The 18,625-nt window shown below is 39.1% G+C and overlaps 1 protein-coding gene across 1 annotated transcript in view; it reads right to left on the bottom strand.

Moving 5' to 3' along the window:
• Positions 1 to 18,625, bottom strand: part of COL4A6 (collagen type IV alpha 6 chain) — a 130,146-nt gene that overhangs the window by 77,530 nt on the left and 33,991 nt on the right. Inside the window, exon 3 of the mRNA XM_068152046.1 lies at positions 5,746 to 5,829. Within this exon, the coding sequence (XP_068008147.1) occupies positions 5,746 to 5,829 (84 nt within the window). The remainder of the gene's footprint in view (positions 1 to 5,745; positions 5,830 to 18,625) is intronic.

The following is an 18,625-nucleotide window of genomic DNA, read 5'->3' as shown; positions in this document are numbered from 1 at the left end:
TAATTGGCTGTACACTGTAGTTATTTAAGAAGGATCCTGGAGAAAATCTTTGGGTGTAGGTAACAAGGGTTGAAAGCCAGGAAGCATGGCTTCACAAATTATTTTAAACTGGATGATGAAGAACTTACTCTACAATTAAGCAACATTTTGCTCCCAGTTGAATTAGCTAACCTCCTTTTCTAAGCCCTCAGTGAGAACTGACTCCACACTCCTGTATACAAACTTAGTGAAGTTAGCTCAAGCATACTGTCTTGCTTGGGCAACCTTAAACATATTCTTAGAACCACTGATTATGACCACTGATAAATGGCCAGCATTACTTAAGAACTACTATAATGCAACAATCCCTCCTTCTCTTGCATGTGAAAAGATCTTTATATAAATAACTATAGTGACCCCAGTATTACCCCTACCAGGCTGATCATCCACCATTAGTACACTATGGTAAGATTTAGAGCTGCTCATATCTTGGCACTGTCAGTATAAGTGAAATGTCAACATCTCATAGTCTGGTTTAATTTTAATTGGTATGATGGCTCAACCTCTAGGCCATGGATATTGAAATGACATCACTATGTCCTACAGTGCTTGTCAAGCCAGGCAGTAGAAAATCACATAGAAACAGGTAAATTTGAACCAATAGCTGACCATAATTTTACCCCCAGTAAATACATTTGTGTAAAACATTTGAGAAGTAAACATTCATTTTGTTGAGTTGATATTTCCAAAGGAATTGTGTTTTTTCAGGAAATCCCTAAATCATTACAATTATCCAGCCTTTAACCAGCTAAAGCAGAATTTAGCAACATTATTATTAAAACATACAAGTTGCAATTATTACAATTTCATAGTAGAGAAACGTCAACCAAGAGAGGCACTTTGTAGGCCCAGTATTAAACTGAGGGGATTAGGTCCAGACAAAAGTTAATCTAAGATCTCTTGCCAATGTATCATTAGTTTATGCTAGATAACAATTAGATTAAATCATCCCAAGTTCTGACCCCAGGTTACACTGTTCAGTGCATGGATGTTGGCATCTATCTTTTTCAGCTGGTTTGATCTGTAGTAATTCTACCAAAACCTGTTTGCCCACAGATAATTTACACTACATTTACTATCAGCCTTTTAACTTCAGAGAAAAACTGGTGGAATCCCCTGTAACTCTGGGTACACTAACCTTTAATTCAGACTGCATTTTTGAGCAAGCTCGCAATCTTACTCAATCCCTCACATCTACTGTGCTTTGTTTCACATTGCAGTGAGTGACTGAGGCTACATCAGGAGATGAGCTCCACTGCATATGTGATACGCTGCAGTGGTCCTTCACTTCATGGGACCAGATTCAATGTGCCCAATCTGTCCTTAGAACCAGCTGCCTCATTTTACAGATTCACTCCTTCTCAAACACACCAGTTGCTAGAAATAGCCTCTGTGTGGATTTTTTTTCTCAGACAGGAAATAGGTTCTATAGTGCTATCAACAGTTTTCTAATTGATAGCATTATTATATTTTAATAAGCTTTAAAGAACACATGGTGCATAAGAATCATTACATAATCAAGTATCACAGGGAAAAAAATCAATATAATTGGTAACATCAAATTCTTCCAGTTTACAGCAATTCTAAGCTGTAAAAGGTGCCTGGGACACAGCCTGTGCTGAGAAATCTGTGGAGCCTTGTAAACAATTTCTGATTTTCCCTCCCCTTGAAATTATTTATTTTTGGTGGGGGGGAGTGAATATAGGACTTCAACAGAAGCCAAAAATAAAAGAGTAGCATTACAGCTGAAGAGCCCTCAGCATATATTGAGCAAAGTTTAGAACAAGCCCTAATATTGTTATAAATTCCAAGATAAGTGAACAGGCATCAGGAGAAGGTATACATGGAAACAAGGACTGTGTCTGCTAGTTTATCTTTGTGAGTGTTTGAAAGTAGATAACAGTCTATAGAAACAAAAAAGCCAACACTATCAGAAACAAATGCAAAATGAGCTGCAGAGTTGAAATGGTGCAGGCTGTCTACTCTTTAGTGCTTCTTGAAACTGAAAATAGGGGAACCACTCTCCTGGTTACTGCTGACTTATCCGCAAGGGCATCTCTTAGCAAGACAGTCATCAATACAACATAAACTTTCAATAAGCATTATCCCTGTCCCTAAACTATGGTTCAAAGTGTGAGAAAGGAGAGTGAAAAAAAATTTTAAACACAATGACTTCTGGCAGTCCCCAAAAATGTGCTAGCTGCAGATCACTCACCTGCACTGGAACTATACATATCAGAAATCCAACATTTCACTAGATAGAGACTACCATCAGAGTTTATATTCACTTCCTCACTTACATTGTAATTTAGCACTATTGCTTTTTTCCACCTTCCACCTTGTGCTTCAGAGTTTAACAGAAAGTGCTTTGTCTACCCACCCATTATTCTGACAGAGCACCTGTACACAGAAGTGGGTTCAGTAAGTGCGTGTTCAAATTGCCCCTTCCCCATAACAGTGCATGAAGCAGGGCACATTTGGGTACCTCTGCTATCACAGCAGACTATCTTTTAAGATTGCCTTGCTAGCTGGTATCTCATTTAGCTACAAGAACAGGAGCAGGGACACAGATTTAGAAGTCACAGGCATGCAGTGAGAGACTCCAGCTGTAGATAGGTGGGTCTCGTATTTTGTACTGCTACCTGGCATTTTTCTTGGACAGCATTATGTTAGATTTCACACTGAAGTCACTGTAAGGTCTAACAATGCCATTCAGAGGAACTGAACAACTACAACAGCTACATACAAAATTGTTAGATTTGTAGCTGGCCAAAGTTTGGCGGCTTTCTCGTGCTCTTACACTTACCCTTAAGCTGTCATATGACATGGAAGCTCTGCCCACAAATTTTTACCAGGTAAGAACTGATAAAGAAGGGAGAATGGCTGCAACGTGGCCCAGCAATTTTGCCATTGAATTACAGTGCCAGACTCTCTGTTAACTTATAATTAGATAGAGAGAGCAATTCTGAATCACTGGCTAAGATGAAGGATGCTTGCAGATATTCTTGTGCAGGCTTCACAGTAAACTGGATCACATTAGACTTCACTGAGCAGCCTAAAATGGGTACCAGCTAACATTACAGCTTTTCAAAGTTAACACAAGCCACTGGGACAATGAACAGAAATGGAATTTTGGTCTTGTAGGAGATGTGCCTTACCACTCTGCTAGAGCTCCCTAAGGGGCTGCTAGGCAAACACTTCCTTCTGAAAGAATCCCAGTCTATTCCACAAAGCACTGACTCACTTTATAGACATCTGTGTACTATCCAGCTGCATCTTAAAGTAAAGGAGATTATACTTGGTGTTCTTTTGTTAGGTTGGTTGGGTTTTTGTATCTTGCACATGCATTAATACTCTATAGCAAAACCAAAAGGGGTTCTTCATGCTTACATCCCATTCTAAGAACATCTTTCACTGAGGAAGCAGTGGGTCTTTAGACACTTTTGACAGTTTTATTATACAAGAATAACATTAACAAAATACTAATATATAATTAAAGCATACAGTACAATGTATACTGTGTATAAATATATAGTGGATATAATTATATAATATATATGGTGTGTGTATATATATATAATATTATATACATTATATTATATCATACATTCTTTTAAAGCATCTGGTCAGAAACAAGTTCATCACAGCATGATCTGACCAGAAGTGTAACTGGGGAGGAGGACATTTAAGGACACTGCCTATATTCTTTTCATTGAGCTGTCACCTTATTGTAATTTTTCTTGTGCTTTTTAGCTTTCTTTCCTTTAAAAAGAAAGCTTAGCTTCTTCTGATCTGGTTAATTCTGCAAAATTGACAGCTGAACTTTTTTTTTTTTTTTTAAATAAAACATGGATTTAGGGCATTGGCAAAGTCCCATCTCTCATTCTGAACTCAGAGGTTTTGCAGCAATGGAGAAGCTAGGCAGGAAGCCAAGGAATTAGCCTAAGGCTGTACAGTCTCCTCCAAGAAACAAGCTGTGCTGTAGGATATATAATCACACCATCCCCTTTCCCAGGTCAACTAGTCACATCCTTATCCTCTGGCATGGCAGAACTCCAGTAGCTGCCTGCAGATGTCCAAGAAGGTGTCAGCAAGGCTCAGTACGACTTGATGGAAGTAGTGTTGTAAAAAGGAAAGATTACCCCTTCTAGCAGATAGTTTACTCCAGGGACAGGTTTCACTAGAATGGAATACATATGTGAAGGACTGAAGATGCCTATTGATACAGGTCACGTAAGAAACAAGCTAAAAGCCAACTGAGTTCTCAGGTCAGCAATGAAAACAGCCTAAAATCTTTGTGACATCTCAACAAAAGAGATGCCAAGAGCTCAAACTGCAAGGTCAACAGTGCTGCGGCCAGTTCAAACAATCAAGCTCAACCCTGGGAATGTAAAGAGACAGATGAATGATGCTCATTGCTATCTAAAGGTCAAAGTATTTACAGGCTATCATGTTCCAGAACCAAACTAGGTTTGTCTCTTACTGCATCTAATGACAAAAGGTGTTGAGCAATTTGCTTTAGCTCATATTCTAGGTTAAGTGAGGAACTTGTTTATGAAGTTCTTCCACTGATCTGTTTAGACATGTTTTCACCAGCAACATAATGATTTGAAAGAATTTTTATACTTCCAGAGCAAATATATCATCAGCTATCAATTAAGAATTCATACTCAAGTCTATCTGCAATTAGGGAAACAGTTTAGAAATTATCAGCAGCATCGATTTAATAGCAACATTTTCACAAATCCTGGAAATTGAAGCCTTGAATTTACCCATCATGTGTTACTGAAATACACAGGGGGAAAATTATTCAGGACAGCCAATGTTTAAATAAAATGTAATTTATTTTGTTTTCCCTCAGAGGACAATTTTTCAATATAATTTCAGCAAGAATAACTGCTTTATTAAACATGACAGCTAGTATTATTTCCCTTCTCATTAAGCCCTTCCAAGCTAATCCTTCAAGTATCTACAGCGCAGTTCTGTATGCAAAACCTGTAACATTCCTTTTGATACCTGCTAAAATACTTGAGAGACTTTGAGAGAAAGTATTAAGTAGATGGTTTCTGGACAAAAATTACAATTGTAACTGAAGGCAGAGCAGAGTCAGCAGGTCTGCATTACCTTGACTTAGGAAATAACCAGTTGCACTGGGATAAAAGTTACAATCAAAAGAAAGAACAGATTTTTGCAGAAAACTTGCTTAAACATCTGGTTGCTTCAAATGCAGACTTCAGAACAGAACTGGCTTTAGCTGAACAAAAGACTCTCAAACCAAAATGCTTAGATTCATTCAAAGTTAATTGTTCCTTGACACACAAATACCAAAGTCAAAAACACTTCCAGAAACAGAAGCTATTACAGTGAGGATTGGGCAAAATCTGTACTGGAAGACCACAGTACTTGGATTTTCCTTTTTAATTATTGTAATCTACTTAAAAATCATCTGACTTTTTTGAAGTAGGGCTCAGATCACAAAGACATGAGACTCCATTGAAGACTCATTGTAAAGCTAGCAATTTGCAAACCTTTAAAACAGCTTTTGAAATCTTGGCCTTGGACATTCATAATGCAGCTGGTCTTCATCTTTTCTCTTCTTTCATGAGGTCATTAGATTGAGAATTACACATACTAACTCGAGGTTTATTTATTTATTTGCTCACAGATTGATAAGAGACACAAGTTGTATAATGGAAACAAACTTACCCGTGCACCCTTCTCTGGAAAACACTTGCATCCAGCGCTGCAATCTCGGCCTCCACATGGCCCACTGTAAGACTTCTTTCCACCCTAAAAAAAACACCAAACAAAACAAAATAAGACAAAATTTCATAACCCTTTGTCTGCTGAAGATCTTTAGCCAATATACTTCTGTATTTTTCACCTATGCTTGATGTGCTGTGTGAATTTGCTGGGAAATAAGTGGCAGAATATAGTTACACTTTAGCTTCTCTATAATCAGGTAATTTTCAAAATCACCAAAAAGACAGAAAAAGTTGGTTTAGAAATTCTTTGAGGACAAGAGAATTTTTGCATGAGTTATTTCCAAACCCCATAAAAGTACATGAAACACTCAGTACAGATCAGACTAAGACCTCACATTCAGTAACTAGAACTTGTGCCTCAGCCACCCTGCAGACCCAGGTATCTCTACATCAGTGAGGACTACCAAGACAAATGTAACTTTGTGATACTTGCACATTTCTAAGAGAAACTCCCTGAGCCACAAGAACAAAGAAACTGGATGAGAGAAGGTGGAATTTTTAACCAACAAACATGCAAAGAAGACAGTAGGAAACCACCATGGATTTCAATTTAATCTGAAACTATATTCTGCACTAGCATTAGTCATTTAAAGGATAATTACAATATTCATGTAAATATGAAGTCCTTAGAGCATCATAATGGTTTAGCACAAGGGCTAACCCGCGTGGTCCCCCAACACAAAATCGAGGGGAAAAGTAACACACAAGACTCAGGGTTGAGATAAAGAGATATGAGTTTGCTACAATATAAGATATAATAATCACAATGCATTATAATGCTAATAATCTAATTAATCTAATAATACAATGCATGGTTACCTTAGTTTAGCCTATTTGCAGAACAAGTGCAGTGAACTACAGGAAAAAGAAAGCCTAAATCAGAAAACCAAAACCAGTGCTACCCCACACCTACATGTCTCGCTGCCATGCCTGCAGAAGAGCCAACACTCAAATCCTGGAACCCAGAAGCAGCAACAAGAACAGGAAGTCTCCCATTATACAATCTGAAATTCAAGTCCCACAATACTTTGCTCCAGCCAGTACTTTCATTTTTGAACCTGGCATGACTGCAGCATGCTATGAATAACAGCAGCTGATTCAACTCAACCCACGACAAGCATGAACTCAATTCTCAGCTAATAGATATCATGACAGTATGTCAAAGTCAACTATCTGACTTTAGAGCGTTTGACCCACACTTAACAGGCTTGAAAGACTGGGCTGCCAGAACCCTGCACCACCACAGACAACAGTCCTGGAGTAAGTTCGATTTAGCAATGTAATTTAGCCACTCACTAAGAACACCCTCACTAATGAAACTGTCCCTAACTGTCCAGTGTGCCCAGGCACAGTTCTGGAACTCTGAATGTCCAAACTGAGCAATGAAACAAGTTCAGACTGGAAATTAGCATTTCCTTATTAAAAGCACTCACAGAGAACATTTTTTAAACCTTTAAAACTTCCTACCATCTGTTGGTGAGGAATGTGAAAAATGAAAAGCAATTCCTGCAAGTTTCTGAGGTACTTTTGAACTCCTCTGCATCAGCTTTCTCAAAGGAAGTTACCAGCCTGACATCACTCTATAGGTTTTTGCTAAAGATAAATAAAAACCTCTCTATACACCTGGATGTCATCACTGCTTTGCTCAATTAAGCACCTTTGCTTTTAAGGCAGTGTAGAACGAGCAGATACTGAAAAAAACAAAAGGCCTTAAACCCAACCTCTCATGCTTCCTTAGCCTGAAGGGAGCATTATCTCTTGCTGCAAAATAGTCATAACAATCTTCAGGGAATTCTAAGAGGCATCATGTATAAAAATAACCACAGCAAACAGTACTTTTACAGATTTTGGGGAAGTTTTGTTCAGATGAGAACCCCATTAGCTATGGAGCTCTTGGACAACTCATTAACATCTTATATTAGGATCTAACACAATCCTTCAGCAGAACAGAGGCACTGTTCATCACAAGAGGCACTGGAAGAGAAAAAAAAAAATCATAGAATCCTTGAACACAGGTTGGAAGTGACCTCAAGGATCATCTGGTCCAACCTTTCTTGGGATAAGCACAGTCATAATTTCTCCCCAAACCTCTCTATTCCCATCTGTAAGGATGTTGTTTCCTACTGAAGGGGTTGGGAAAAGCCAATGAAGGATGAAACCAAAGGGCTGTCCACCTCCAATCTCTCAGTGAGGCATTGGAAAATACAGTGCAGGCGACTCTGACCCTAGGCAGTAGGAAATGAAAGTAAGCTTAATGCAGTAAAGGTAAAAATTAAAAAACAAAGAGCAGAGGTTCTGTAATAGACTGGAAGCACATCTCCAAACTGTCTGCTCCAACATGGAATGACTCTTAACTGCTGAGAGGTCATTTCTGACCACAAGTATTTTTAAGACTTCAGGATCTAGCTAGCAGCAAACTTTAGAGTTAAGTGCACCAAGACACACTTTTTGCCATGATTACATACATATGTTGCAGTGGAAATTTGGACTTATTGCCAAGCCATTCCTGACACATAACCTTACCTTTACACTCATAGCAGACAGCTTTATGTCTCCAGGGACTCAGATTATGCCTTCCCAGACATTTATTCAACTTTAAATTCTTGACAGATTTCAACTGCCAATTTGTTTTTTCTCCAGATTATTCGTTGTTCCAACAGTCATTTGCATGAACCTTTGGGTCTTACGGTTCTGTTAATTCTGCTTGCCTCCTAGGAGTGAATAAAGCAACTATTTCATGGCAGCTGTGGGGCACTGGCATTGCTGTCTTGAAGCACTGAAGCTCACCTTGTTATAAACCCTTCATCTCTGGTGGCAGTCAGGTCCTTTCCAGTAGCAGAGGACTGGACAAAAAGCAATTGCTCTTTCCATCCCTACCGCTGCTGCTTCCCACAATGCTGCGGTTAGCAAATACGGTTCTAGTCAAAATCCCCCTTTCCGTTGAATTCACTGGGAGCTGGATCAAACTCTCTCTGAGGACTATTAAAAACTGTGAGATTTTGTGTAAAACTCTGTTCACAATGTATTTCTAGGTTCTTTTTCACAGCCTGAGGAGTCATTTTGCTCACTTGTAAATGAAAGCATTTGGAAAGGAAGCAACCAAAGCCAGTTGGCTCCAAACCAGGTGTTACATGCCCCATGTATTTTATTTAGGGGAAGTAGCTGACATCAGACACTCCAGGGCTACTTAAACAGCAAAAAGCCATATGCATACTATTTATGAATATAAGTCTAAAGGCTGCATATAAGATTCTAGACTACAATGTTCTTCTCTGAAATACATTTAAGTTAAATACATTTTCCATTCAAACGTATGAATGCAGAGGTCATTCCAACATTTACAGATTGTAATCTGAATGTGTAAACACAGGCTCTTTGTATTTGTTCTGTATTCATTCAGGGAAGAGATTTTTCCAACTGCTCTGAGATACATTTTGGATTGATGAATACAGAAAATGTAAGAATTAAATAGATAAGGGTACCAATCATAGAGGTAAGTGCCACCATTGTTACAGAAATTAGCTATACTATTCTGATTTAAGTGGCCTGAAGTAGATCAAGGTTTCAAAAAATACCAAAACAATGAACAACACAAAATAATTAACACTGTTAAAAAATTAATTCTCTTAGATTTAGATACTCATAATATAAACTGAATGACATCCATACAGATTTTAACTGAGTTATTTCAGGATTGGATAAGAATCACATTTCAGTGTAGGAAAAAGCACTTCATTTAAAGACTACTGATGTGAGTGAGAAATTAAAAGACCAACTCAAAAGCAAGAATCAGTGTAAAAACAACTGTCCCACTTCTGGGGTGCCTCCATCCAGCCTTTACGCGCAGCTGATTCACTCAGCTGGAGTGCCATTTGAATCTTTCCATTGACTTCAGCTTGTTCTGGAGTGCAGCCAAAGAGAGTAAAGAATCCTAACAGCTGTGATGCTATAAGAGGTGTCCCCATTCATTCCACCTTCTCTAGAGCAATACACATCAGACACCAGAATAGCTGCACATGATCTTGAAGGCCTTGCCTGCAAATCCAGAAGAACATTGTACCTGCAGCACAGGTGGGAGGAACCCATCTAACACAGCACTTCAGAAGGAGATTGCCAGGAACCAAAGCTCAGAGGTATGAGCTGGGGCCCCGTAATGCCTTAAAACTTGTGCTCTGTATCAAAAGGTGAACTGCAGAATATTTTAAATCTGTTGGCTGAAGACAAAGCTTTCTATCAGCTCAGAGGTTAAACCCACAAGTCATGAAAATGTGACATTTTGGGAAAGGACAGCAGAAAAGTTAAAACCATCATCTTCAGAATGGAAGATGAGTAGCAGAGGTGGTAATGGGAAAATAAATTGGAAACTTGTGAAAAAGAATGGCAGCATGCAAAAGTGGAGGATATGAAGCACACCAAAAAAAAGAGCATGTTTGCAATAACAGAGGAAAGAAACAGATGATGATGCAAAGCAGTAAGGTCTCCACTGAGTCTCCTCTTCCCCAGGACAGACACCCCTAGCTCCCTCATCCTCTCCTCATAAGCCTTGTGCTCAAGACATCTCCCCAGAGGGAGAACCATTACAAAACCATTCAGATCCCCTTGTTAAATTTCAGAGAAAAAAACCCACAGTGAAACAATTTCTCTTTACTTCCTGAGCTACATAATGCTACTGTGTTAACCTTACTCTTTTTAGCCCTTACAGCTTTCAGGAATTAAATTCAATGTAGCATTTTCTTTATCTATTACTCTCTTAGTTGTTTTATTACAGAATTTAGAGCCTAATTCAACTCCTCTCTCTCAAAATCTACTCTGCTATGCATGTGTTAGTACATAGTTGCCTTACTGACATGAAAGAACTTCTTCAAGGTAAAAAAAAACCTTGAAAAAAAAGATAAGCCAGGAACCACAGCAATCTCTGCACTCAGAAATAGCAGTGTGACCCATCTAAGATACCAAACCATGATGCAGCAAAATGATTCAGTAACTCTTCCTATGAGGTGTCACAGCACAGAAATAAACTGGCAGTCTTGTCAGTTAGATTGTATGAAAACAGTTGCTGGTGTTTGTTTGGTAGTGAAACAGCTGAAAATAAAATGAATCATGTCAGTAAAACAGATAAAATGAAAATACAAACATATTTTTCCCCTGGTGAGTGTCAAGTGCCTAAACTGATTTTGATTTTTTTTTCATTGAGGATCCCCACACCTTGACTTGTCCTGCCTCCTCAGGGTATTTTAATACCATTAAAAGCTAGGTCAAAGCTAGGAACTAATAACATGAAATATTTTTTAAGTTGGGGGTGGCTAATCAAGGGGAAGCAGCAGATGAATAGATAGTACCAAGCAGCTACCAAATGGAAGGATGATGCAAGCCTCTGAGCAAACTGCCTCATCTGACATGTCCCAAGAACTCCACTTTCGCAGGCCACATCATTGTAGCTGCACCCTCATCCAAGAGAAAAGGGGACTATGGAAATATTAATAACCTGGTACCAGCATGAAGAGAATTTTATCTGGAATACAGTGCATTGTTTTTATCACTTTCAATAAAGTTGATCTCTGCACAGACACAGAGCTTGACAATCTCTCTGATTATAAATGTGTGACTAAAGAGCCTTTCTGCTACAGAGCAAAATGAAGACTTGGAGACAATACAATGGTTGTCTATACATGCATCAGAAATGAACAAATTTTATTTAAACAATATTCTGGACATCACTCTGCTGCTTAGGAGCATTTTACACCTCTCACTGTCAGAAGTGTCTACAACTACCTGAAGGGAGGTTATAGCCAGATGGGGGTTGGTCTCTTCTCCCAGGCAACCACCAACAGAACAAGAGGACACAGCCTCAATCTGCACCAGGGGACATTCAGGCTGGATGTTAAGAAGAAGTTCTTTACAGAAAGAGTGATTGGCCATTGGAATGGGCTGCCTGGGGAGGTGGTGGAGTCACCATCACTGGAGGTGTTTAAGAAAAGACTGGATGAGGCATGTGGTGCCATGGTTTAGTTGATCAGATGGTGTTGGGTGATAGGTTGGGCTTGATGATCTCAAAGGTCTTTTCCAACCTGGTTAATTCTATTCTATTCTATTCTGTTCTAAGTGTAAATGAGAAGATATGTCAACAGGAAGATCCCTTTGTGGCAGAAGTATATAAACCAGTACTATGAGTGACTGTGAGGGACAGCACACTGGGTTGTGTTACACTAACTATATAGAAGAAAGGACAATGATAGTACAAGAATTAGTATGTGTAAGCTTTCACAGACATATGCAGGAGAAATTTTTTAAGCAGAAGACAGTATCAGTCTCAGTTATGGAGACACTTTATGACTGACATTTTTCCACTGTTGCTAAAGCATTTCATGCCAAAGCATCACCTTCCTATCCAGTCCAGTTCCAGCTGTTAGCTACAAAAGTGTCCAGAAGGCAAAGCAGTGAAAAAACCCACAGCTGATCTCATGAAATAAAACTGGGTGGAAATTGTCCTCAAGGCTTCCACTTTCTACACCAACAAATTTATCCTATGATTTGCTGCATGAAAATCTGCTGCAGAATTTTGACAAGCCTAGAAAAGCATTTCCCATTGACTCCAATAAGTTTAAAGAGCAAACACCACAAATTCATAAGAATCTGTAGGAGTTAAATATTAAACTCATGAACCACAAGATTTTAAGACCTCTTACCCCAAGTACCACGTTTTTCTTCTTACAGTCCTTGGGAAGCCATTGGCTTCCAAACACAATAGCAGTAGGAATGTCACATACTGGTTATTTGATGATTACTGATTTGCATTTAGCTCTGAACAGCTCCATCTTCAGATATTTTTCAGCTTTATTGATGGGATTACACAAAGCTGTAAATACTTTTTCATGAATACTCTACCACTCAATGAACATGTACTTAAAACTAGACAGTTGCATGAGGAAGGACATAACACAAAGACAAAAGATTATCTTTTACTGCATAAAAGGTCTTTCAAATGGAGCTATTAAATGTGAATTTCTAGCTAAGATACTAATACATTTTAGGGTTCACTGACTTCCTAGGTTAACTCAGGCTGTCACAAATTTTCATTCATTTCACAGATCTGGCAAACATCTTGGCTGGCAGCTGAGACTAAATGACTGAAGTGAAGGAGGCTTGGTTTCAAATGATATACAAGGTTTCAAAACCTGGGAGGAAATCCTGGCCTGGGGAACCTAGCAGCAAATTCCAACTGAAGCAAATTCCATCCCATATTCATTCCCTGCTTTCATTCCTGCCAGTGACACAGGAGTGCTGCTGCACTGAAAAGAAAAAAAAAAATAAAAGAAAGATTTAAAGTGGAATGAAATAAATGTTAAGAGATCAATTGTTCCACTTTGTACATACACCAGAAATTAACTGATGTCTTTCAAACTCTAAAAGGGTTGCCTGACTTGTTGGTTGGTTTTTTCAGGAAACATGTATTTTTTATCTGTTGGATGGAATTTGGACATAGAGCTTGAAGACTTTTTATTCTAAGTATATTTCACTCATACTAATAACATCATCCATCTCTGTGAAGGGAAACGTCTTCCCACTAAAGGATTTCCAGAGTACAAGCTTGCCTATGACAGCTGCCAAGTATCTGACTTCTTACATTTAGGACACACAAATGGCAACAGACCTAATTACACATTTTAGTAGGTTAGAAAATTCATCAGCAGAGAAGGGGTGATTACCTGGTCTGAAAACATGAGTAATAAAATTTCAAGTAACTCCATGTGGTTTACAAAATCAAAAGCTTCATCTCTGCAGCTTCACAGAAGGAATGTTTTATTTCATCATGCCCTCCAAGTTCTGTGTTACTGGCTGGATGGCATCAGCCTTAGTTTTATCTATGCTTCAGTCTGGTCTCCTCAGCCTGCAAGGTCTGGCAGTGCTCAGATGAAGTATTCTCCAGTTACTCCAGCACCCACCTGAGTGGACAATGCGCTGGAGCAGCCACTTTATATTTGAGTGATAAGCAACAATCAATATTTAAACACAATGAGCATTCCAAACCACTGTACACTACTCCAGTTTCTTTAAAGGCTTCATCCAGTCTAAGAAAGCTTCCTGATCTTTGAGATCCTGTCAGAGATCCTTGTTAGTCTAAAGCAACAGCTCCACAGTCAGATTCTATTAGACCATTTAAAACATTTGATACACAACAACATCAATCTGTGTAAAAGCTTTTGTTATTTTTGTTTCTTCTGCTTGTTGAAATGCACAGTGTGTTTCTTAACAGGTTAGATTTAGCTAGCCATAAAGAATGTCTGTGTGGCTGTAGGTGCTACCCACACGCACCCATGAAACTGAACTACTGGTTGGCATGTGCTCTCCTGTTGGAGGCCCTGCTTTGCATGGGAGTGCTGAAATGCCCAAGGAAAGGGGTTTTCATCCCCTGCACCCTGTAGACTGGAGGAAGTTCTCTGTATTATCTTCACAATAGGCCAGTGCATAGGCAGCAGAAGGGTATCCCTGAGATCCATTATTATGCAAATGTGGCAGTGCTAACAACAGGGAACAGAAGAATCATTGCACCCTGCTGTAGGGAAAAGTGCTTGTAGAAAAGCTAGTGTCACCTCAGGGAAAAAGAAATGTCTGGTCAGTTTGGTTTAATTTAAAAAGAAGCTGCCCCTTTGGTGGTGCTTATGCATTCCCAAATAGGTCTATTTGTATGGAAAGAGACAACATGAAACTTAAAAGATGATTTTAAGAGCACATTCACATATTGTTGCAGTATGTAACACTGAAAAACACTAAGGATTTGGCAAAGAATCGTCCTTACATTACTCCTTCAAAGCTGGATATATACCAAAGAAAGAAAAAACAGCGCCCTAGTTCTGCAGCCACACAGAGCTATAAACTATTGAACCTAAAGCAGCGATTCCCAGACCAGTGTTAACTTATTCATCCTGCTTAGCACAACTATTTGCCAACTTTATAGCTACTCAAACTGCTTTATAAGCTTCACACGACTCTCTACTGTAACTGGCAAAATCCAGTGCACAGCCAGTGCAACCAGTGCACATGCATTGTCAACCAGTGCAGATGTTAACTGCACTGAAGTTGCTGGGCAGATTAACATTTAGGATGCTACAACCTATGCCACCAAATAGTGGGACATTATATAAGGTACTGATGACATGAGGTCTGTGGTGACAGGTTGGACTTGATGATCTTTGAGGTCTCTTCCAACTTTGGTGATACTGTGAGATACTGTGATGATGTAGTTGTAGGAAGTGGGCCTTACAATCAATACATGTTGTGCCCTGTATGTATATGACAGCACCATGAACCAACCCAAACCTTTACAAACACCACAAGCAAACTGAATAAAAGTTGGACTTAAAAAACCCAAACCAACTCCCAACAGACAACATGCACTCTTCCATCAAACAACCTGATTTTAGACAGCTTCTCACTTTATCCTTAAATATCCCTGGGATACACAGGATCTTTCACACAACCTTAAAGGTATGCATAGAGCTTGGAAGCAAACTTCTATGAGTGCTTCATTGATTCATTGACTGAGAGTACCACATGATTTCAGCCACACTTCAGCTTCTGGCAATACCTTGCAAAAAGCTGTATATTTTATTTGAAGAGCATATGAAGGTTTGATTGATCCCAGAGCTCTATTGGCATAGAGACTTACCAAGATGTGCTTTCAGGAAAACAAGGGTTGACTGTTCAATGCCATCACCACAAGGGCTAGCATCATTACGCACAGAAACTAACAGCACTTCTGCTTAGCTGTGACTCTAAGCAACAAGTAAAGTTGACCTATAAGAGGGAATACTCCCTGCAATTCCACTCCTGAATATGTGAATAACCAAATACTGAAAAAATACCAAAATTTAGACCAGGATAGAAATCTGGTGTAGTGTGGGTGGTGTGGCATGAGTGATGTGGGGTGGAGTGCTACCTAAGAGTACACATCACCCCTTTCATTGCACAAAGAAAGAGAGCCTCCTCCACTTGCCTCACCTCTCACAAAGGCTGTCCTCTGACTAAAGCAGTACAACTGCATGCCTTTCCCTTCTAAGGATGACTCTGAACATGACATTGAAATAAAAACCAAACTGCACTATTCCCTCTTCAGGAATAATGAGTTTGAGAAAGAGGAAAATACCTTTTCTAGCATAACAGAAGCAAAGTACTCTAAAACACAGGGAGTGGAGTGTGTAAAACTCTTATCTGACACATTTATTTGAAATAAATATGCCATGTAGCTTTTAGCTGGAATGTGGCACATGTATTTTGTGATTAGCCCAAAGGACAAAATAAACTGTTTGGAATATTCCAGATTCCTTCCTTGTCAGAATTAGGAAAAGGTTGCCCTCAGCACTGACTATCCAAGTACGCAAATTTCCATGGACATTGAAAATACATAGACAGCTACTTTTCTCCACAGAAAAGGGCCAAATATAATCCTAATTTAATCACAGTAATTTTTATGCCACTAGTATTTGCAGAATACATACACAGAAACCCTCCTGTGTCTCTGCCCCCAACAGGTGATAAAAATGCCTTCAACAACCACAGAACTTTGAGAGAAAAATATTATTATACAAAAATCTATATGTTGGGGAGGGAATGCAAGCACTCCAGTTAACAAGCACAGTAGAGATTCCAACTCTGAACGAAATAGTCACATACAATGCCTGCATTCAAATTCCTTGCCACATTATCCATTGACCCTGATTAAAAAACTCCTATGTCCAATGTTTTGAAAATTAAAATGAATGATTACAAACTGCATTTACTTAAAAAAACAAATGTTCCTGTAGCAAGAATTCATTGCTGCTGGGAGTCTACCATACATAATGGAAATGATATACAGATGGGTTGGGCATTTTGATTTTATCCATAAGAAATTAGCCCCTCCTGTATCCCAGATGAATGGCTGTGGCTATGGCATTTGCCTGGTCAGGTTACTGGATTAAATTTCTAAAATGGGATGGCACACATCAGCTGCAGACAAGGTGGAACCAGCTAAGAACCACTCCCATGTGCAGAAATGGTTTAGTTAGCAAAGTGTTGTGGCCCACGGGAATAAAGTTTACCCAGCTTTTCCAGTTAATTTACAGTATCTGAATCAAGGTCACTCCTCCTTCTTTTTGGGATGGGACAGATCAACAACTCAGCCAACTCACTGTCTCTCACTTAATCTTTCAAGCTGTTTTTTAATATAATAGCTACATCACAAGTTATAAAAGGACCAAAATGCCCTAACAACTGAAAGCCCATGTAATTCTAGTGTATCTAAATAAAACCATGTGCAGCCATCTCCTGGAACCATTAGAAGACTACCTGTTCCAGTAATAGCACAATTAACTCTTAACCTCTATCTTACATAGCTTCACCAGTTTGTTTTATTGCTCCATCTAGTCATTTAATCCCTCTTCACCTTGTACTCTGTGATCCTGCAAAAATGAGCTGACTTGTACTTAGATACCTCCTCACCAATAATATCCTGGGAGGTTTTGTTACTGAAGCAGGAACAGACTAAACCCATTGCAAGTAGCACAGCAAGGCATCCCACTGTGTCATGTTCATCAAACCTTCTACTAAATGCTTACTGCATCAGCTCTGGAAAGTACAAAGCATATTGCATGTACTTGGGGAATAAAATCATAAAAGAAACTAGGAAAGTACTTTGTGCTCCACAAAAATACTTCAAAGACCAACGTCACTGAGAAATTGTTCCCCTTTGGGGGAAAAAGAAATGTCTGCTACTTTGGACACTGCTCAATGGGTTGTTAACTAACTGGTGGGCACTACAGTAGTAAGCATAATTAAGGAAAATGAGGGTTTTTCAAGTAGACATCTTTGAACATCACAGAATCACAAAATTGTCAGGGTTGGAAGGGACTTCAAAGATCATCCAGTTCCAGAGCCCCTGCAATGGGCAGGGACACCTCACACTAGATCAGGTTGCTCAGTGTCCCATCCAGCCTGGCCTTAAAAACTTCCAGCTCTATGCTATTTCTAGAATACTAATTCTATATTCAGGGAGTGGACCTGTCAAGTTAGAACATGTTTTTCTCCCAGGAACACACAACTGTCAACTCTTGGCTGCTAACTACTTTGCAATCCTGATTGGTCATTTACCCTTTATTAGAAACATAAGATGCCACCAGCTCAGCTGTATTACCCATAAAAAACATTTCACTAGCATAAATATCAGTGAAAGCTCAGATCCTTCATGTAAAAATTAAAAGTAAGGAATGATGCACATACTACTATACTACATCCTCAAAATGGTATGTACTTTTGGGTGCACCTGAAACTGAGCACACAAATCAAAACCAGGAGTAGAACAGAATCAGGCGTGTTGTTCTTCTGCAGCATGTAAAAGAAAAGTTTCATAAAAGGCCCATCCAAGCAGCAAATGCAGTCTAAATGCCCTTTGAAGTCCAAAGGCTTCCATTGTAGTCCCTAACAGAGGATAAATCAGTTGGCAATTAAGAATTTTCCAACAGTATAAAAAAATACCAGAAATACAAAGATTAAGGACCAGGCAGAAAAATCAGGAAAAGCAAATGATGTTAAAAACTCCAAGAGTATGCATGTGAAATATGGCACCGTGCAAGCAGGCTTAGCTAACTAAGCATGGATTTATTGAAGTAACTCCCTCTCTAGCCACAGCTGTAGATGGTAATGTGGCTTTGATGTGTTGCTCTATCATACTGATGATAATAACCACCTCTTTCTAAACATGGCTTATCTATAAGCATGTTTTATCTCCACGTCCTCTACAATCAAGGTGGTCTTGCAAAGCATTTTTCAAACCAGCCATCGGTGGG

This window comes from Melanerpes formicivorus, unplaced genomic scaffold (genome assembly GCF_026170545.1).
Source record: "Melanerpes formicivorus ecotype bairdi unplaced genomic scaffold, bMelFor1.0.p_v2 SCAF_22, whole genome shotgun sequence".
NCBI classification, from domain to species: Eukaryota; Metazoa; Chordata; class Aves; order Piciformes; family Picidae; genus Melanerpes; species Melanerpes formicivorus.
The sequence above is the reverse complement of the archived record's forward strand: the minus strand, read 5'-3'. Positions and strand labels throughout refer to the sequence as shown.